General features: G+C 39.8%; 1 protein-coding gene across 1 annotated transcript in view; it reads right to left on the bottom strand.

Annotated features, from left to right (window-relative positions):
* The window catches only part of cdh13 (cadherin 13, H-cadherin (heart)), a 292077-nt gene that overhangs the window by 5018 nt on the left and 264180 nt on the right, over positions 1 to 22879 (bottom strand). The window contains exons 12-13 of the mRNA XM_071458186.1: positions 15599 to 15832; positions 12826 to 13044 (exon numbers count right to left, since the gene is read on the bottom strand). Coding sequence (XP_071314287.1) covers positions 12826 to 13044; positions 15599 to 15832 — 453 coding nt within the window. The remainder of the gene's footprint in view (positions 1 to 12825; positions 13045 to 15598; positions 15833 to 22879) is intronic.

Consider the following 22879-nt stretch of genomic DNA (forward strand, 5'->3'; position numbering starts at 1 on the left):
GTTAAGAAATGGTACGGTCCACTTTAGGTCCACCCCCCATCCCCCTCGTAAATTCTCTGTGTAAAGGCATATGTAAGTCTTCCTTTGTTGATTACATGTCCACAGATTTCTTTGAAAAAACTCACATTTCTGTTGTTTCTGAGCTTCCATTCTCAACCTGGTGATAAGCTGTGCAAGGTAAGAAAGATGTTCATCATTTGCCAAAGGCAGTGATGTCACCAAGGTAACACTGAGTCCCTGAAATCTGCTGCAGGACCTTTGCAGGAGCTGATGCTATCGCACACACCAACCTGTTTTACTGGTAAAGCCAAATTGATTTTCATAAAACATTATCATGCTGACAGGGAAGCAAAGATGTCCTCAATCTGAGGTAGAGGGCACTGTACCATGCAAAGAACTGGGTTAACAGTCACTTCAAAGTCTCCACATACGTGTGCCTTGCTTGCTTTTCCTGGTTTTGTGCTGGACATTTTCGTCATCACTGGAACAATGGGTGTGGCCCATTCACTCCTGACCACCTTTGGCAGGACCCAAGTCTGATCCAGATTTTTCAGCGCTGCTTCTACTGTAGGACTGGCTTTGTGAAATTCTGGACATTCTCTTCAATCTTAATCTTTGCCCTCATGCCCTGTGTTCCTATAGTATTTGTGACAGTCTCTCAGGCGTGGCCTTGCTTGTCTGTCAATTCAACTGGATTTTCCTGAGCCGTTCACTTCCCAGCTATGTTTTTTTTTGTTTTTTTGTTTTTTTTTTTTCATTTTTCCAGTCGTAGTGTGTTGCGTCTCTGTACGTCACTGTCACTTCAATTTTCCTTTTGGGACACACTCTCTGTCCTCTGTAAGTTTTTAGCAGTAGCTTAGTTCATGTCAGAGGTATGTGTGAAAACAGTTGTTCATAGATGTGTGAAGAGATCACTGTTAAAGCTGAGTCTGTGTCCAACTTCTTTTTCAGTCTCATGCCTGCCGCTTGTGGAGTGATCCATAGCACTCTTCGATCATCTGTCCCTTTCACACTGTTAAGCTGCAGACTAGGCAATCCACTATTGTTTGAGTTGTTTTCATCAGAGCTTCTTTCTGTCATTTTGTGTACATTGTACTTGCTGTATTTTCCTTCCTGGGGTCATTGTTGTTGCTTTTTGTTTCTCTGTATTTTGTCCTTTTGTTCCTGTTCACGAGCTTTTCATCCTCTTCAAAGTGTTCATTATTTGTCTTTAAGCCAACATCCTAAACATGTGACATTTCCATGACAGTTACATTTCTATCCTTCATTTTGGTTCAGTGACATTTTGTTTTTTGTTGTGTATGTGAAACACCCTGTGCTGGTGTGCCTATTGATGTAACAATCTTCTGAGCCTTCTCTAATGTAAGGTCTTTTTCACACAGGGGCTTCTTTGGTATGGCTTCACTGTGCATGTCACACAGTAACCTGGTATTTAAATGCTGCCAATCAGTATCTACTATTTGCTTATGTTTTGTGAACTGGCTTTTCAGGGGTTAACAAGCTCTGTAGCAGCCCACACGTCGTTGCTCCCATAACACTGAGTAAGACGCTGGTTTTCTTTTAATCATGAACACTGTTAGCATCACAATATAACTCTTTCAGTGTAAGTTAACTATTTATTTTTTCTGCTGGCTGCTCGCAAGCCACTGCATTCACCTTGACTCACAGGTCCTTTGTTAGCGCAGCAAGCGCACTCAACACTGAATGACTAGTGTCGGCTAGGTTAGCATAACTGGATATTTCCTGTTAACTCCCAAACATAGAGATACAACATTTCTCCACACATGCATCTGTGCAAAGTGATACATACATTTGCAAAAGATAGACCGCTAACCTTAATGTATTTTTTTCCCTGTGAAAGTGTAAATTATGCTATAACTGGTGATACAACAGTAACTTCCTGTTTATACACGTTGATTACTTTTGATTGAACAGTGCTATAGATGTTCGCAACTGATTTACACACTTTTATAAGGTTTAAGAAATATTGTGAAGACATAAGTAATGTGTAAACTTATGTCTTCACAATATTTCCTAAACCTTAATGGTGCAGCCTGAATAGTAAATCATTGGTTTGAAATTAGTTACTTATTGGTTTATTAATTAACTAGTAGTTAGAAGAATTTAGAAAGGGCTATACTTAGTAAACTTAGTGACGAAAGAGTAAAACAATGAGATTAAAAAATAAAAGGTAAAGAGAAAAAGAACAGCTGTTTTAGCCCAATTCAGGATTGATAAATCTGCTCAAATTTAAATAAGATTGTAATTACGTCCACTGTATGCCCATAGGTACCATGGCAGTATACGTGTCTGACATTTTCAGTAGCCTTTAAAGGATACAAGTTTTCAGAACCATGTAATATGAGAATTTACAGCAAATTCTGTAGCAAAGAAAGTGAGACCTTACACTGCTTTACTACTTTTGTATTCACTTCTGCTGACTGAGACTGTGTGTGAGTACAGCACGTCAGCGCACAGAAGCCGTGGTTACAGTGAAGAACGGATCAGGTGTACCATAAGCATTCTGCCTTACTTAACAGGCTTTTCTTTAAGCCTTGCCTTTTACTGCTAATCTAGCAAAATGCAAGCAGCAAAATGTGGTGTAAAACAACCAATTTGGAGGTGGCAATTTGTCATAGCTAGTGTTTGTTTCTAAAGGGTTTACTGTTTTCTCCATTCCTATTGTGAGTGCCTGAGTGGGTTGCACTGCTGCTCTCTATGCTGTGGTCACAGCTCTTGTGTGCTTTGTTTAATAAGATGGCAGTCAGTATCAGTCAGACAAACTCGTCATGCGATTTGAACTGTTGACATGCTATCCTCCCCCATTGCTGCCTCACAGTCTCTCTCCATATCGCTTTCTCTCGATCAGATTAGGGAGCAGTCTTGAGGAATGTGAACTATAATTTTCTCAGACATTGTGAAATGAATTGGACTATACACTTCAGAAAATTCTGAAGCGATCGAAACGTGCCTGAATGAGGGTGAATATTTAATAAGAAGGAGGGTATGAAACAGGAGGGACTGGGGCTTTTTCTTTCTCTATTGTTTTTCTTCCCCCTTTCAGAAGGCTCAGGCCTAAGTGTTCCCTAAAAAAGGAAATAAAAGTGGAGAAACACTCGAAGGCTGTCAAGTCTCAGATATTGGTTTTTGCAAATCTAATGAGACTCCGGCAGACCTGTTTCACCTCACGTGAAGCACTGGATAGAAAAGAGGAAATTCTCCCCCTCTGGCAAAAAAGTCAAGGTCCTGACATGAAAATACATTGCTGAATCAATTCACTTCATCCTCCATGCAGACACCAGCTATGAACGCATAGGTCAGGAGAAGATGAAAGAGTGAATTAGGAAGGTAGAAGAAGGAGTGAGAAAGTGAGGGATGAATACAATATAATGACTGTGGCTTGGTTATGAATGAGTCACTCATGTCACTACAGCTTGCAGAATTAGCTACAATACCACACTGTGGAGCAGAGGGAAGTTTTGTAATGATTCCTGCTACACTACATTTTTTCATGATGTTCGGCTGTTGTTGTTGTTCTTGATCTGAATAAACCTTTCAAACATGAGCAAATGCACAGAAGTGTATGTATAAATATAAGGTTTGAATGTGAAATTTTAACACATTCAAAATAATGTTCTCATATCTGCCAACTGCTTACAGTATAAACAACCTTTATTTAGTATAAAGGTTTCTGGATATATGAAAATAACCTTCTCTGTCACTCTCGTATTCCAACACTACAAGAAAAACAGTTACCCAAGCCAGATAATAAACATATTTCCATTTCTCAACAATAGACAGAAAGGAATATATTTGGACTCAAACGTCCTTTCACCATGTGAATGACCTAATGGACTATTACAGAAATTCACTGATGTTGACTTATCTTACTGTCAACCCTTATTGAAAGCCTCTGTGGGTAGAAGTGTCAGCTTAATGCGTAAAATTTAAATTTAACAAGCTGCAGAAGGCGAGGCAGAATCAAACAGGACACTGGAGGGAACAGTAACTGTTTCTCAGCCTTTTTAATTGCTGAGAGGAGAGGAGGGTGACAGTTGATTAGCCCAGGTATGTCACGGCTGCGAGACGAAAACAGCGGCATTGCAGCATGAAGAAGAAACATTAGAGAGGAAGACAGAGAGTCTGTCAGGGTAACATTGTATACAATGAAAGTTAATAAGCCTAACCAACCCAGAATTTATAGATGAATGAGTTAACTATAAAAAAATTATTCAAAAAAACGGTCAAGTGAATAGGTGGCTGTGATACTACTTAAAATGAGTATACATTATTTTATGATGTTATTACATATCTGGTTGTCTGATAAAATGATGTTGTTGATAACTCAGAAAGCTTTAAACACAAATTACTTCACATCTATGATATGGTTTATGAGATATGTGTGTGTTGCTGTTGAGCTTTAAGGAGGTGGCGTGGGCTTATCACTGAAACAATGAGGAGGGTGCCCACCCTCTGACCCCAATGAGGTGACAACCACTCCTAAACAAATCAAGGGAGAGCTGATGTAGTCACAGATTGACTTTGAAAATCAAGTGTAAAATACACAAATAAAAATAAAGACCTTTATCTTTTTACCTCAGGGTTAATATACATTACTGAAGTACACACAATTTCTCAGTGTGAGAAAATAAGACTTAGATTTCATTTTAATTTTTACAAATTTTGTTAGTAAGTTCCAATCCTGTGTGTTTATAACCAGTGACTATATAGAAAGGTGGATAATGTGTCGCCACTGTACAAAAATGAGGCCAAAATATCCCAAACCCCTATTTTGATGGTAGTTGTGGTCTGTCAGGTTTTTGGCAGTAATCATCCAATATATTAAAAAATTTAAGTATCTCTCTGTATAGCAGTTTTTGCTGTGAGTGCAGGAGGCCATTCCCACTTAGGATTCAAAATGTCTTCACACATGCACCGCATGAAATTAGATCATGGTTGCACGGGACATTAACTGTTTCCCTGCAATTCTTGCAAGCGAGAATCCATCTGGTCAGGCTCCAAGCTTTCCACCTGTTGCTGAACCACAGTAGTCTCCCGACATGGTTAAAGCCTGTGATAGACGGTGATAGACAGATGGTCCATCCAATGCCCAATACTTGGCAGGCCAATCACCTGCCAAGTATTTTTTGAAAGCATCTGCCCTTTTCCAAACAGTTTGCAACAAAGCCCTCCCAGTTGGTTCTGTGTAACAAACTGTCTGGTGTGTCAGGTTGTCAGAGTATGATGGAAAAAGGCCAATGAATTACTATTTTTATTAGAATTTTGAGAGTTTATTTAGTTGCACTGTAAACTGATACAACAGTTGATCCTCTTTTGTATTTCTACCAATGCAGCTACTTGTGAAATTTCTTCTACCCCCAGAATTCTTGGACTTGATGAGCTGCACTTGCTGCAAATCAAGCAGTACTAAAATCTTAATGACTATAACAGCAACATTCGTTGTCATAGTATCATGAAATGAGCGCAGCGAGTGGAAGTGGAGGGCAATGATTAATAGAGTTTAACAGAACTTGTGACAGCACATTAATGGCTCCATTCCATGCAAATGTCCCAGCAAACATGCCAGTGAGACCCCACACACAATCCAAGGAACGGCAACATTTAAATGTTACACAGCCATGATGGTTGTTATTGGTTACACCTTTATTTGACAGGTCTATTAAATATAAGATGTTAGAAAGGTGCATTCAAAGGCTACAAATGCTGGTATTTATACATAATAATGGTCAGCATGTAGAAATCACACATGGCTGTTCACATTCATGGACCTCATCGTGTAGGCAACATAGATTTTTTTCTAGACATTTTTTTTTTTGGCAACTTCAGATTTGGGGGTTGAAAAGTCTCTGTATATCCCTGTGTAACTGTTTAACAGATGTACCAACAAATGTAGCAACACATCATTCATAATATATGAGTAAAACATGAGTGCAGTCTGGTGCAACAACTTTATATTCATAAACTATTTATGATGCCTTAAAGCTTCACTTGCTAATGATCAACGAATAATTCATCTGTTCCTGGAGTAAATATGATAACTTTTTGGGTTCTTCAAAAGGTAACAAGAACAGTTTACACATTAACATGAGAAAATGATGTAGCTATGAACTCGCAATTCAATTCTACATTTTTGAATCCGATAAAAGGTATTTCCAGCGTTAACAGAGTAATGTGTCATTATGTATTTCATCAATAGCTCTGTAGCCTCTTAAGACCTCTAAATGCTCATTACTGTGCAGTTATAGCTGAGTTGGTTATAGACTTTGGTTTTAAGAAACAATACACCTCTTTAAATACCCCAGAGCAACGTTTCATATCTCAATTCAAAGATCAAAACCCCTCCCAGCTTGATATAAAGAGTGTCACAAGCCTTCCACCATTCACTTCACTCTGGCATGAGGTCCCTTCAAAGAAAGCTGTGAAAAAGTCATTTTTACAAGTGTAAATAAGCCCCTAAACAGCCTGTCTCTCCAGCCGAGAGGGGATTAGTGTAGAGCTAGAGAAGGAAGAGGAAAAGTGGCTGTCAGAGCAAAGCGAGGGATCAGAGAAGAGGAATAGTGTGGACTAAAACCCTGGGAGGATGGAGGTAAATTAGTGGCATCTGGGCTGGGAGTTGTTTGTTGTGTTTAATGGTAAATGCTTAGCTTTTACTCTTCTCTCTCCCCCTCTCTCTCAGTCATGAAATTACATTATTACTCTCACTGAAATTACAGAGAAGAACGGGAAGAAGCCGGTCTTCACAGTAAGTTACAACTGCAGACAAATCTGCCGCTGAAACCCAGAATCCTTCACAGAAATGATTTTAGCATGTGGTTTGGGCTTGTAGACCTTCCTAAACTGAGCACATACAGAGTGAATTTGGCACAGCGTAGGTTGAAATGGATATGGGGGGGTAAGGGGTTGTGAGAGAGAGAGAGAGAGAGAGAAAGAATGAATTAGAAATACCTGTACAAACATCACAATTTTTCATTTTCACATCCCTCATTAGCCAAATTCACACTCAGCCACAGTGGGCGACTACATTAATCTAAAGTCTAGCTATGTCCTCTTCACATATGTGAAATACACATTATTTACATCACAGTCAGCATATTGCCTCCAGCCACACATCATCAATTTGAAAACTTAATTTTGAGGGAGGGTGCTGCGGAGAGATAGTCAAATTAAATAAGAAAGATGAGATAAGAAATACTGAGTGAGCGTTCTGTACGGAGCACATCAGTTCACAAGAGCACTGATAGGGGGCAGTGTGGTCATCTGTGTTGGCTTGCCACCTGTGAGCTGTATTGGCAGGTTAAGTAAAACATTCCTCCTTGTTATTACTTCTAAAACGGGAATCCTTCTTATGATTAGCTGTACTTTTTGTTTGCATCTGCAGGACGCATGTATGAGAGCACGTACTGACTGCACTGAGTTTGCCCAATTAGCAAGTCCAACCTCAGGTGAACAATGGATGCTTTCACAAGAACATTTAACACCTCAGAGCTGAGTGTGGAGTTTATGTGTTGTGTTTATATATCTGTAAGCATTTTTCCTCTACAGGACTGCAGGAGAATACCGTAATTGCCTCCTACTTAATGGTAATCTGTGTGTGGTGTGTGTGTGTATGTATATTTGTGTAGTCTATGTGTGTTAGAGTCTATGGCACACTGATCACAAAAGAAAGGCTTACAATCCCAGAGCTTTGCCCCTGCAAAGCTCTGGGATTTAGCAGCCAATACTTCAACGGCAAACGAAGGTCTGTAAGCATTAGAAGACACAGTATATGTTGGGACTCTGCACACACAAGCATAGGTTCGGCCCTGCAGGGTTACATACATTATTTAAGGGTCTGAAAAGCACCCCCAGTGGAGTGTTATATGGCTAAGAGCTAGGACAGAAAGCCGGTGAGGATGTGGGTTTACTTCTGGCAGTGTTGCTGAGAAGAATGATGCTCAAGGAGTCCGTGGAAAAATTATGGACGGAAAGCTGCAATCTGGCTGAAGCCAGTGAAAGCAGCAGAACAGTTCCTCACTGTATTAAGACACAGGCTTCACAACCCACACATCATTTTAATTCTTTTGGCTTCAAGTAGATGCACACTAGAAGAAAAAATCTGTCAGTGGGGCAGAGATGATCCAGTTTTCTTTCTCTTCAACAAAAATTTACTTGGTTCATCAATTCTCCTGATTTAAGTATTATTTTATGGAGACTCACAAACTAATCTTGGTCTTTCTGTTTTGTTTACATTTGTAGAAACTATGCACATGTGAATCAGTTCAGTTATTGCAAAAAATATATGATTTTTCAGATGTAATATGGACCTGAAGCACTTATTAAGATAGCCTTTTGTGTTTATTGCTATTTTCTCTCTCCTCTCCAGCCTCACTCAGGAATACGTCAACACTCAAATACACAGAAATATATTACTCACACACACTCTCTCTCTCACACACACACACACACACACACGTGCGCGCATACACACAAAATATTAACTGCTGCAGAGATTGTAGATTATGGGTCCTCTTGAGAGTTTAGTGCTGACGCAGAGGAGGCTAAGAACAACTACATGCACTTCTTGTCGTGTGTTGCATAACTTCAGACACACAGAGCAAACACCAACCCAGTCTCGTATACAATGTATTCATACTATCAGAAATCATTGATTTCCAAGGAAATGATATTAATGTCTGGCTTAAATTCACTGACATTTTCCTATTTTCTTCCAATTAAGAAAGTGTGACATCCTTAATCTGCAGAGAAATCTTATGGACTTTGATACTGGAGACGTTCATATACAGAGTCGATCATATACAGAGTCATTCACGGTCAGTGCTTCCCAAAATTTTAGAACCATGATATCTCTTCATGGTGATTTTTTTTTTCATGGTTTGAGACTACTTGGCACCAGTGGCACATGTGACAGCTTTTCCCTGCAGACGAGGCAGTGTGTTCCGGTGTGTGACAGTTTGCTTGTGCTATCCACACAAAGTCGTATGTTAAGTAACTTTCACATTATCGTGTGATTTCAGCTCTTTTGGCTGCTCAGGATTGACCATCTCAGGCTGAATTGATTTTAAATGTGACAGCAACAACACTGTTTGACGTCCACTGACAATGTCAAATCATTCCAATGATTGCTCTGACAGTCATCATTTTAGACTGCTGTGCACCTGGATAACATGCACAAATAGTCACAAGAAAGCATGTTGTGCTACCACGACAACTGGAAATTGTGATCTTTCTTATCTACAAATTTAGCAGCAGCATATTTAACAGGGATTGTAATATATTATTGACATGTTTATTTCTATTTTTCTATCTATTTTAATGTGTTTGAAATTGTATTTTGATGAAATGCTATCAAAGATGTACAGTAAAAAATAGAAATGAACAAATATTATGGCATCTTTAGCTCAAACTTGAGGCACACCTGGGGCCCCACAGAACCCACTTTGGGACCCACTGGTTGATGCCACTAGAAAGCTTGTGATTAGTCTCGGTAAGATTTTGGCTACACACTGAAAAAATCAGTGACCATCATATATTTTCATATTCTTTTCCTAGCTCTATCATACTTTCTTCTGCTTGTATGATTGTTCCTAGTTGGATTTACTGAACTCTCTTCACGCTATCTGTTCAGAGAAGCTGAGTGCTCATGATATTTCATCACAGTATATGTACAGTATATATAAGGCCATGTGCTCTCCCGTGTTTGTGAGCAGGTGTCAGTCGTGAAAATGTTACCAAGAAGTAAAAAAAGAAGACTTTCACTCTGCAGAGCTTCAAGTCCTGCTGGAAATCATCAGACAAGAAACAGCTTGACAAATTTGACAGTGTCAGTAATAGTCATATCAGAGGACCTTTAACAATAACAAAGTATTAATAGTACAGCTGTCAACAATTTGTTTCCAGCAACTACTGACATGTAGCTGCAACGCTTAAAAATTACATCTAAAACAGCTCAGGCGATTTGCAGCGATGATGATCACGATATGGTGAACAAAATATCATTTTACAGGATGCATGGCTCAGACTGATCACTCATGAATTTTGTTCAGTACAAGAAAATTGGTGAATCACTGGAACATACAACTCAAGAATGAATCTATTCGTCTGAGGTGGTGAGTGGTTCTTACATGAGGACCAGTATTACATGCTCATGTTTAAAGTCAGTGTTCACTTTTCATCCTTTAGCATTTCAAATGCTCTGAGTTTCCTAAACGTCACCATAAACAGTTCATCAATCTTTAGTTGCCAGGAGTAGATATTAGGGGGTAAATATGTTGACAGTGAAGACAGTTTGCAAATAGTTTCAATATCAATGTTTACCTAATTATGTTGAATGAAAATGTTTCTTCAGGATTACTTTACCCAGAAAAAAATATTTTCTGATTTTAATTAGTTATATAAAGTATTTTCTAGGTGGCAGAGTTGGGGACTAAGTGAGAAGGGGAGCGGCCAGAGGGAAGGAGAGATATAGATGCAAGCAGCCAGAGAAATTAAGAAAACTGGTGTGGCCTTACACACAGCAGTACACCTGTAGCCCGGTGGGCAAAAACAGAACAAAACAGAAGAGTTTAATCTTCACACCTTTATTCTCATCTCCTTTTCACATCCTTCCCCTCAGGCTCTTTCCATTTTTCCTCCCATCATCGTTCTCCTGCAGGGTCAGAGTTCAGCTTGGAGATAAGGGAATTGAAACAGGATCCTCTCTGCCTCGCTGTCAGACTATCTGACCATACACTGCAGTGATCAGTCTGCTCTATCTGTCCCCCAGCACAGGTCTCTGTGATGAGCTCGAGCAGGAGTCGTCTCTCTGGGCACTCACATGTGTGTGTGTGTGTGTGTGTGTACATATTACAGCTGGCCAACAGAGGTTCCACCAATTCAGATACAGAACATCTCTACACACACACACACACACACACAAACACACACACACACACACACACACACACACAGTCCTTGTTTCCTCTCTTTCTTCAATCTCCAACCTCTAGCTCCAGGGTAACTCTGCTCACCATTACGTGTGTTCCAACTACACAAACATGCCTCAGTCCAGATGAATGGACATGTACACGCACTCAGGACCAGGCAACCCAGGACCCAAGAATCTGTCAACTGGAGCAGCTATTAGATAAATGAATGCCCCTGTCTATCACTGCACTATTTACAGTAGAGTAATGAATGCTAGTGTCGTTCTGAGTAAAAGGACATCTGTGGAGAAAACTCTCCTAATGTCATCTTGGCACGTCAACCAATTATCATGCTTTCTAGTTCAGACTCTCGGGCTTCTACCATGGCAACCGCTGATAACCAAATATTTCTAAAAAGGAGAGTGTGAAAATTTAACTGACTGTTCCAGCTGCGATATTCTCAGGCTCGCTGCCATAATACTTTCCAAGAGGTGGCTGCTCGCCCGCGATCGCTGACACAGCATCAGCTTACGCTCATGATTAGTGTGTTGCAGTGAAACCGGGACTAATGGTCTATCAGCACTGGAGTGCGGTGTTCTTATGCTGCTGCTCGCTACGCATTGTCAGTTTAATTTAATACTTTGTGTCCTGTGAATCATGACTTTTAACAGAAGTTGCAGGTAACTAAGTGCTCTGCATCATGAGAGAACGAGATGATGAGTTCTTTAAGGTGTAACTTCACACAAAGCCTTTCCGTACACAGCGCAGTCATCTGCTTGCAGAAAAGATATGCATCGATAGACAGATTGATCCACACTCAGAGGATGATCAATGGGTCAGGCTGTGATTCGTAGATACAGAGAAAAAATGAGAAGATGAGATGCAGAGATTCTGCCTGTAAGTAAAGGATTATGGGGGGAGTGCGGCTGGTTACTAAATAGATAGAAAGCAAAGGAACAAGAGAAGTCATAGTAACAAAACAGTAACACAGAAGGCTGATGGAATGAGACGCAGGACTCGGTCAAAATATGCTAGCAGGAGCAATCAATGGGACAAGACAAAGAAAAGAGAAGAAAGACAGCTGGAAGAGACAAGAGACATGACTGATTTTTCAGTGAAACTTTTCCCAGTCAAACACCAATTAGAAGAAAAAAGGAGGGAATAATTACAACTACATCATCTTTTAGGTCTAAAATCATATTCTACCATTTCTTTTCTTGCCTTTTCTTTCCCCTCTCATTCCTAGTGTTACCCTCCTCCTCATCTACTTCTCCTCCTTCACGCTCTCCCCATCCCTACCGCTGTACCTCGCCTCTGGCGTACAGCAAGTCAGACTATAAACTGCTGAGAACAAGCTGAGATGGGGGAACAGGATCTGGGGGCCTTAAAGTTGTAAATGATTTTCCTTCTCACCCAACTAGCTGTTGGATGTCCTCCTTAGCGTTTGTGTTGTGAATGGAGGAGGCTGAATTATTCATGCTACTGCTAATGGCTTAAATGAGATATTCAGAGTAAATTCAAGTTTGGCTTCCTAGGGAGTGCTGTAGGCATGGCGGCAGAAAAATATAGAAATGCGAAATGCAAAAGACATACTTTTGCAAGTACGAGGGATGAATGCAAGTGATGCGAACAGTGTGCACACAAAGACACTCATATACCCAAAGGACTATTTACTATTCAGAGAACAGTGAATTGCTTCCCTTTAAAATAACATTTTCCTAAAAGGCAGAACAATTTGACATTGACTTTATTGATTTCTTCAAAAATGATAAAGAGAAAGCAACAACCAAAATTACTTAACTATTATTCCACATTTTAACAATGATACCAGCAAATAAAGCATCGCTGCAAGTTCTCTGTTGTTGTGTTGTGATGTGATGTGTTGTGCTGTGATGGTACTTACAGAGCAGGGCGAGCAGGAGCGTCACGAGCAGCACGAGAAAGCTGGCGCGGTGAGAATGGGCAGAGCTGCAGTGCATCCTGTTCTTCTTACAGACACACACCTGAACTTTGACCTCTGTGTTGTTGAACAAAGGGGGCACCCCTGAGTCGGTGATGAGCAGCGGGAGCTGGTAGTTGGCTTTCTTCAGACTGTGCAAAAGCATGATCTGGGAGTGTGTGGCTATGGGAGACACATAAAGGAAGAGGGAGGTTTAATGGAGTGGATGGACAGTCATCCCCCATCCGTCAAGTACTGTCCACCAGCTGCCTTCTTTGCAAAGCAGAACTAAATATGTGAATTCCAACACAAAACTTATATGCCTCAAGTAACTGGGTATAGAGCCATTCCTGACAACTGAAGCGACAAACATTGGCACCCCTTAAGTTGCATAAGATTGTTACAGTTTGTTGCATCACATTTTAAAATCCCTTATGAGACACAAGAGAAAATACTCGATTCAGTTCACTTCATGCTAAAATGTGTCACAATATGCAAAGCTGTACATTCTGCCTGTCTGCCAGGGCTGTTACCTCCAGCTCAGGTGACTTTCAGTTCTGTATTCATTTACAAAATTTATATTGTCCAACAGTTTAAACTCAAAACATTGTCACAAGACAACTGTAAACGACAGTAAACACTTCATAAATGCAGAGGCCCGTCTTTGAACAAATCATCCCCACAGTGGCTCATCAGTGCTTTTTGAAAATGCAGGAATGCAGTATGAGATGCAGAGTTTCTCAAAGTTTCTTCAAAGCCTGATCAGGGTTTGACATTTCAACAAAACTCAGTACAATCAGACAGATTCTAGTCTAAACGAATGTGTGAATGTGTTCTAAACAAATATGTCCTGATCCATCAATAGTGTGCAAGTATATCACTTTACACTTCAGCCGAGTCTATTTTGAAATTTTAAGATCAAAATAAAAACAAATGAATGACAAATTAAAGAAAAAATTGCAAAGTGGTTAAGTAAGGTCTTACACCAACATAAGTCCTCAGGACAGCTTCAGGGCTCAGTGACATAGATTCCACATTTCTGGACTGTTGGAGGGATGAACACAATTCTTACAGAGGATTTTTCCCTTATTTGGTGCTTTCATGATGGTGGAGGTGGGGGTGTTTAACCCTCCCCAATCTCCCATAGGCGTTCATTTAGGTTGAGATCTGGTGTCTGTGAAAGCCATAGCATTGCAAAGTTTCGTTCTGGGTTGCGTAAGTGAGAGTCTCATGTTTTCCACAGATGATGTGAGGGGACTGGTAGTTGGGGTACTTGCAGTCCTTGGATGGAGATGAATACCAAAGATGAGACTGGAAAATATATACTTTGATAAAAAGTCAAAGGTAGAAGCCTGTTTACATAAATCCAGAGACTTTGACAACTACTCCCAAGGTGAATTTGGGTAAGAAACTTCTAACTACTGAGCTTAAAATTCTTTTACATTGCTGCTAATGATGTTGTGGTAGTGGATCTGGACGTTTACATATCTTGTTTTCAGTAAAGTGTGAACACAATCTGCAGCTTAGAGGGATTTACGTTCAGATTCTGTATCAATTCTGGATGAATTTGACAATTTGGCACTTTGTTTTGTTCTCAACAGTGACTCCCATGTATAGACACATCATCCTTCATAATGTTTCTCAACTCATTTATTGGGGTTTTGACTTTAATTTGTCACCCATCTGTTTGATAAAACTGACTACCTTTTTTTTTTTAAAGAAGAATGTCTGATGCACGTCTAGATTTAAAATTTGGAGATGCACGTGAATGCCTACAAATAAGCCTGTCAGTGAAAGTGAGACTTGTCTGATAAAACAAACACAAATTGAACATCAGGCTGTAATTTGTATCTGCTTGTGTTAAAGGAACCAATTTGAGAAGAACTGAAACCAGCTGTTGAACATGTATCCATGGAAAATTGTTATTATCATTATTATAAAAAAGATAAACTGTTGAGGTGGTTCTACACACACCCATATACACTCATGCACACAGTTCATCTCAGTAGGAGCGCACTCTTTCTCTGCCGGCCCTATCTGTCTTTTCCAGCAGTGGTGATTGAGGAGTGTCTGTACCTCCCTCTCCTGCTGTCAGTCACAGCTAATACCTCTGGGCAGGTTTTAGCTCTGCTCTGTCACTCAAACACACACAGACACCGCTGTCGGTCATGCAACCCTGAATCAATGTCTTGGTTGTCTGTCTATCCTCCTCCCTCCTTCCCTCAAAGTATCATTTTACTCTGCATCCTCATGTCGTCGTCGTCATGTGAACCATATGAGAATCTGCAGGTACGACTGCTTTTCTCTGTGTTCAGCATGGACTCTTAATAACACGGTGACACTGTGTGACTGGTAATAAAACTGCATTCAGGTGAACATAACCTTAAATGTTCCTTCAAGGAGAGTTACGTTTGTGCTTCGGCAGCTTTCTCTCACACTTTTCACACCTTCTTTTTCTTCATTCATGTTTATTCCTACACTCCTCAGGGTGCTTTTGGCTTGAACTCTTGGTGAAAAGAAGAATTATCAGAGGAAAGAAGAAGTGACTGACATACAGTACATTAAAACCTATTTTGTGGCTCTGCTAGAAGGTTCTGCTTCTTGTATGAAAGATTTATTGACTGCTCAAAGGAAAATTTTTCAATAGAAGAAACATTTCCTGTTATTAAACTCTAGTATTATGTTTAAAACTGCAGCATAAGAGCAGATAAATCTTTTTTGAAAATGAAATACTCACAGTTAACCCTGGTAACTTTCCATGTTTTGTCTAGTCCGGGCTGTTTTCCCAGTTCTATCTTAAAGGGTGCGCCGTTGGGTGGGAGGTCCTTGTCTCGTCCCCCGACTATGGCCACGTTCATATCATGGGCGTCTTCACACACTCGTGCTACTGATGGGACGACGTAGGGGGCGTTGTCATTGTAGTCTTCTAGGTGGATGACCAATGTGCCAGTTCCTGTTGCTGGAGGGTTGCCTGGAGACACACAAAACACAGAAGTTCTGCACATATGAGGACAGGGAAAGAGCAAAAGTCTATTGATTCACTCAGCACACTTTGGACCTCGAATGCAGCCCTGGTTGCTTTTCATTTTCTGGAGAATGTGAGCCATAATGATCTGGGCAGTGTGAAAGACGTGAAACTACAATAATGCAGTGTGGCCTCAGTGAAACATGGTGTCGTCATGATTATTCTTAAGGCCTCTCTCCTTTCAAACTTTTACATTCTCCAACTGCTCCCAGCTGAAATCTAACCCCTGATCCCTTTCACAAACCAAAATGCTCATAAACGTAATAAAATCTGTTCTGCTCTTTTCTCCTGATCTGACCAAATTTAACCCAAACAAAACAAAACCTTGTTTTGTTTCATGTGTCATTTCAATGCCAGAAGAAAATGAATCACAGTGACTCATGTTTGCAGAAGAGCATTTTGACTTGGCACACAGCCAGTGTCTGTGTTTGTATGAGATTACACCTTATTGGAGGACACTGGGTTAAAAAGCAGCTTGGCTTTTCTCTATTACTGCTCTCTGTTTCACCACGATTAGAGGTTATTAAAAAACCCACATGGCATCCACAACAGCTCCAGAGGTCAGTCAGCAATTAACACCTAAAGACAAGATCTGTAATTGGAAAATAGGTCTCCTCTACCTTTTCAAGGGAAAAAAAATATTTGCAGACAATTTAGGGTGTGTGAGTGTGTGTGTGTGAATGGGGATGGGGGGGGGGGGGGCACGGTAAGTCAAGATATACAGTATGTGCAATAAATACCAAGTGATGCTAGAACGAAATCCAGTCAAGGTTTTTTACAGTGCTGTTAGAGAAAGCTGCAAACACTGAGCACTAAATGTTCCTGCCGTGAAACGCTGATTACCTGAAAGTTTTCAGGACAAACATATAAAAAACTAAAAAACTAACTAATGAGGCAAGATGACTTGGATGTTAAAATATGACATATGACTTCGGTGAGGTAAATCTATTCCAGTTACATAACAGGGAAGGTTGGTCAGAGTCTCACTATCTACAAAACAATATTTTAAACAGATATAACAGAATAAAATAAACTTCTCCATCTATAACTGCATGTATGCTGTTAGACTGTACCAGCTGCAGCTAGCTAGCTGATTAAGCTAACATTAGCTCCATGTGTTGGTAGAAATAGCTGATTCCGGCTGATTTTTTTAAATAACCCATCCTGTAAAATATGGGATCGTTTTCACAGTTTTTAGTTATACTAACTCAAATTGACCACAACACTAGTGTAAGGTTAGCATAGTTCTTTTCATTAGGATGTTATACACATATAGTAACGGTTTAAACATGCACTGAAGTAGCTACATACAGCAAGTCCTCTCTCTGTACACATGCTTACCTTGAGGAATACCCAGGCTAAGAAATAGAAATGTTAATTATACCAGTGTTGCCCTGGCTGTTAAATCCCTGCAGCAATTCAGGCACATATCCAAATGGTAAATATATACTATTTGTGTAAATGCATGTGTGTACTGTGTCAAGTGTAGTGGGAACCTTAAAAACGTGCGTAGGTGCTGATTCTCGAGGATAATGGCAATTGTCCAATGTCATACACACCAATACAGACACCTACTCACACCCACACAGACACAATAGGCCAACACACACAGTCTGGATCAAGTGCAAAGCCGAAATACTCTCACTGTGCCAAAATAAAAGTACGCTAATGCTGATAACAGTTAGTAAATGTACTTCCATCAGACTTTTTTTTCTATTCCCTTGATAAAACACCAGGTGGGTTAAGCAACACTTGACTTCCGGTCAGAACAGAGGAGATGAAGATGAATGAATGACGGATGGCAGAAGCAGACTGGCTTATATTTACCCACAGCTAAAACTTTTTCAGAAATCTTATCTGCAGCTGCTGAGAGTCTTCAGCAGATAAACGTCAGGATGTGTTTGTTGTTTTTTTAAAGCTCAAACCTTTAATTTCATTCTCAGCTGTAAAACCATCAGCTGATTGTGGTAGTGAGAGATAGGAAGAGATCAAATGTAGTGGCAGTGAGTTCGGTATTTCTACTGTGTAATAATCATAAAATTACAGCCATCTCTGCACTCGGCTGCTTTTCTTAATGCAGTCTAGCACTAAACAGGGTGCATCTGTAGCTCACCTGGTTAAATGCATACCATTTATAAAGGTTGAGGCCTTACCACATGTCATCCCCTCGGTTTCCGCTGTTGTTGCCAACATTATAGGCAGAAATGCCAGAGCAAGCAGCCCATATATACTGTAGATAAGTACAGCTGTGGCAAGGTCAACAGCAGGTCAAGAGCACAAGAGAAATTTAGCCAAAGCAGGAAGAAAATGTGTACAAAGGCAAATTAGTAGCCCTTCAGGCGAGACCCTGGATAATCTATTATCACTCTAAATGTGAGACCATGAGAGTGAGGATGAGGATTGGATCCCCTGTCAGAGAGACAATGCAGACTTCAGCTCATTTGAGAGTGGGAGAGGTCATCTCTGTGCTTGACCAGCTTTAAATGAAGCTGTTTGTCTTCCTAAATGAATACTCCCCACATCTAATCACTACATTTCTCTGCTCCTCTTGTCTCTTACTCCTCCTCATCTCCGTTGCATCATGCCCGTGTCATCATCAGCCTGCTTCAGCATCAATGGAGCTTGTCTGTTGGCCTCTGCTTCACACCGCTTTGTCACAAAAGTTCTGATTAAACACACTGTAACTTACTAAAGGAGACGGCAATTTATGGAAGCGTGTCTTCCCACGTCTGCATGTTAGGCACTAAAAAAGGACATAAAACGTAAAGTAGATGATATTAAAGGAAGATATGACGGGATTTTCTGTGATGCCAAAAGCAAATGATAATTTTCAGGGTGATGAAACCTTCAAGTGTAAAAGACTGTCCTCTCGTGTCAAAAATGTTTTCATCTCCACATCAGGCTATTGCCCTATTTTGGCTGGCACCAGTGACTCCCTGTGTAATTAACAGACGCTTCAATCTCCATTTACATTTCTTGCAAAAATAGTGTTAAAGCAAAATGTTGAGCACAAAGAGCACATGGCACAGATTTACCACATGGATGTAAAACAAGGTTAAAAATAAAAACAGAGCTCTAAGCTCACTGTGTGTGTTATCCTCCAGTGTTGTGTTTGTGTGTCATTTAAGGCATCACTCTCTTCCTCTAGAAGAACTGTGTTAAATGTGACTTACTCAGTCAGTTTTAGAAATTGCTATGTTCAGGATACAAATTTTTAATCTTAATAGGCAACTTAGTGCCCAGAGCGAATAACCAGTGTTTACGGGAGGTTAGTACTACACTGTTCCGGGTCTGTGCCCATATTTATTTTAACTATACGCAGTTCCAGTAACACTCTGAGCAGTTTGTCTATTAACCTGTTATTTTTAAGCTCCCGAATGGTTCTTTGTTATTGTTTGGCCATGATTTAAGATTTGTTTATCTAGTTTGTTTCTTTTCAGTATCAGAGACTTGAAGGAATGAGTCATTTGGCATAATATTTACTATTATTTCCTACCATTTATCTTGCCAATATTTTGTTTTAAATCATTGAATTGGACAATTTATAATGTTTTTTGACAGCAATAGCAGAGACAGAGAGGAGAGGCAGGGAGAGAGAGAGAGAGAGCGGATGACAGGCAGCAAAGATCTTGGGCCAGATTTGGACTCAGCTTTGACACATGGTACGTGCTTAACCAGGTGAGCTACTGGCGTGCCCCAACAAATAAAAAGGTGGATCCGTTGATGGTTCTAGTTGAGGGATCCTCAGAGTTGATATGACCTATAGAGACATTTTACTAAAATACAAAAATGTCATGCTAGAATAGAAAAGTCAGAGGGTCACCAAAGTCAGCAGGATTAATCCTCTGGGATCTCAAATGTCTGTGAAAGAATTCATGGCAATCCATAAAATAGATGTTGAGATACCGACTTTTCAACAGACCACACTGAAATCCCTGAACTCACGCCGTTAACATGGGTCAAAATTTGCAGCACTACAACCATATACTGTATATTCATTAGGAGAGACATCTTTCTGCACAATCCTTATCTTTATTACATATGCCTACACCAGTGCTTGACCCTGGACCATACAATGTATTTTAAAAGTTTTTCTTAATGTACTTTAAAGTAAATTAGGTTTTGTCAAATTCAAAATAATCCAATCACCTTCGAGGCTCTGACGTTCTGTATCTTGCAAACAGATTAACATGTCCTAAATATAGATGGAAATCCCTGCTCTGCTTTATTTAAAATTTAAGTAGATACACCAATGAAGTCAGAAAGTTTTCAAATACATAACAAAAGCTAAATAACTTCTGTTCAAGTGAAAAGCGTCTTTTTTTTTTTTTTTCAAATAAGATAATTAATGATGTATTATTTTCACTGCAAATTAACAGGCCAAAACTAAAATGAACTTTACACAAGTGGGGACTGATCCTGATAAAATGGTTTCACAGCAGGAATTACACAAATTAACACAAATTAATGAGTGAGATTAGATTTAACTGTCTCTCTCTTTTTCGAATTAAAAGGAGCAAAGCGAGCAAGTTCAGGCAGACACTTGGACATGACAAACTCTACTCAGGAAACATATATCCAAGGCACTGTTTGCTTTGGTACACTGTTCCTGCTGCAGTACTCATTTGAAAACAGTCTTTGAAGAGCACTTCTGGGAAGTCCCACCTCCACCCTGCAACCACTTCTAGGCTGTAATTTTAGGTTTTGTACATTTTAAGTTTCTCGTACATGTGAAAATGACGAGGGTGCTGAGGCCATATATTTGTGTCAAGTGTTTTGACTGGAGATGGGTATTTGATACTACAGAAAAAAATACTACTGTTTTCGGTCAAACATTTCAGTGGACTACTTTTCTGGCTCCTGGAAGCACAACCCTATTTAATTAAAACGTGATCACATATGGAAGTCAGAAATATATGGACAAACCAAAGTTGGTACAGAATCACAGGAAACCTTAACTTTGAGTTTTGAATAGCAATTTGCATAATGTCTGCTGGGAAACAGACGCACACACAGACACAAAATCATGACAAATTAAAAACATTACTGATATGAAATTATTCTAGGCTGTGTCAGTTAATTGATTCTGCAGAGAGTCTGAATAATTTTGAGAAATTTGTTAACACATACACACAGATATTTTTCATTTGTACTATTGTAATATTTGACCAGTATTTTCAAGTGGTCATAAGTTGTGGAAATTCTGCAGGGCTAATTCACCACCTCCAACCTCTTCCTTCAGGCTTCGCCCTGCTGCTCCATCTCCATCGTCACCACTACTCCCGACATCTGCCCCTGGCTAGCAGTTAGACAGCCCTGTTATTCTCCTGTGTGCCCAGAGATGAGAGGAGCAAGCAGACTGATTGACTCCTGTGGCCATCAGGGCTAATCCACAGCTACAGGCTAAAAGAAGAACTTTCCCTCTCTGTCTTCACTGCTTTCTCTCCACATCTCTCTATTTTCCCACCCAAACACTCTTTCTCTCCCAAACCTCCTGCTTTAGGCTGATGCTTTCTTTCTGTTTCACTGTTACTTTCGGTTGTTATCACTTTCTATTTTCTTTCTTTCTCTTGCCGCTATTTTAGAAAAGGAATGAAAGACAGGGTTGTGACTAGCAGCAGTTTGAAATGTACCAATTTCTGCCCCTGCATGGTACGGTGAGTATAAAATCCATAATCTGTTTGCACTTGGCCTCTCCTCTTTGGGGAAAATGTGTTGTAGCTGTGAAGTTTTATGAGAGGAGGTAAGGACAAGAAGCACAACAAATTCAAAGGAGGGAAAAAGTACAGCCAGTTCCATTTTCATTTTTGGCAAATTCATACATTTGATAAGTTTCTCTTACTGTGAAATAAGTCTGGCAAGTGCACCAGTCACAATTGAATTCACAGGATTAAAAGAAAGCCCACTTGTAGAGTTTGTCACCAAGGACAAAGCAAAATGACTATTCTTATCTAGCTACATTTCTTTTTCTCATTAGAATAACCATTAAATGCCAGGACAGCTTAGGTACAAACAACTAGTGGATGATGCCCTTGGCTAAAAATATTCAACACTGTTATTACTATGATTATTTTCCTCTGCCACATAAAAGTAGATGATGAGGGAAATGAAATAACAACAAGCAGGGACCAGAGGAAGCCAGGAGCGGGGCTTGCATGTGAGGAATGGCTCACTGGAAAATGTCACAATACATTATGCTGCAGCCAAACAGTCAGGAAGACTAATTCACAGGTGGACTACAGCAAGGTAATAGAGGAGAATGAGAAAAGATAAATGAAGGCAAAATCTAAAATAAGAAAACGGAGGAGGTGAGAGCAGGAGGAAAGGGGCTTTGAATTGAAGCGATTTTGGAAATGATATGATTATATGAAATGTCTGCCTTGGTGTAAAATTTCACCTAAATCTAGTTAAAAAATTTTCCTCTCACTTTACTGCCCAGCAAAACAGAAAAAAATTACTTTTTATTACCACCAGCATAATACTGAACCATAATACACACATGCACTGCTGCATTTTCCCATTTCTCTTCATCTCCTCTAACACATTCCACTCTTGTCCACTCTTGTTAAAGCTGCACGACTCCATTCAAACACATTCGCACACAGTGGATACACATTATGTTGAGGTCTGTATCTGATTACACTGTGATACTTCTTTTTCCTTTGCAGTGTGTAGAATGATGATGATGCGCTGTATTGTTTCTCTGTTAAGAAATGTGTTTCCACGGCTAGTGCAGACCAACTTAATACAGTCAGAAGACGAATCACAAATAGAGAGCATGAAGCTGCACACAGTAAGACACTGCACAACCTAGAATAAACACTTTGAAAACAGGTTCAAAAATTGTCTGCTAAATAGAAAAAACTACAAAAAATGTGTTTGTGACATGACAGATACTGGAGCGTAGTGTTTTGCAGAGTGATTCTTCAATTGTTCAAATATTGATTAGCTTTATTAAGATGTGGATAAAAATGTGTGTCATTGTGTCTCTTT

Source organism: Trachinotus anak, unplaced genomic scaffold (assembly GCF_046630095.1).
Source record: "Trachinotus anak isolate AG129_WGS33_773 ecotype Australia unplaced genomic scaffold, CSIRO_AGI_Tana_v1 ptg000002l, whole genome shotgun sequence".
Taxonomy (NCBI): Eukaryota; Metazoa; Chordata; class Actinopteri; order Carangiformes; family Carangidae; genus Trachinotus; species Trachinotus anak.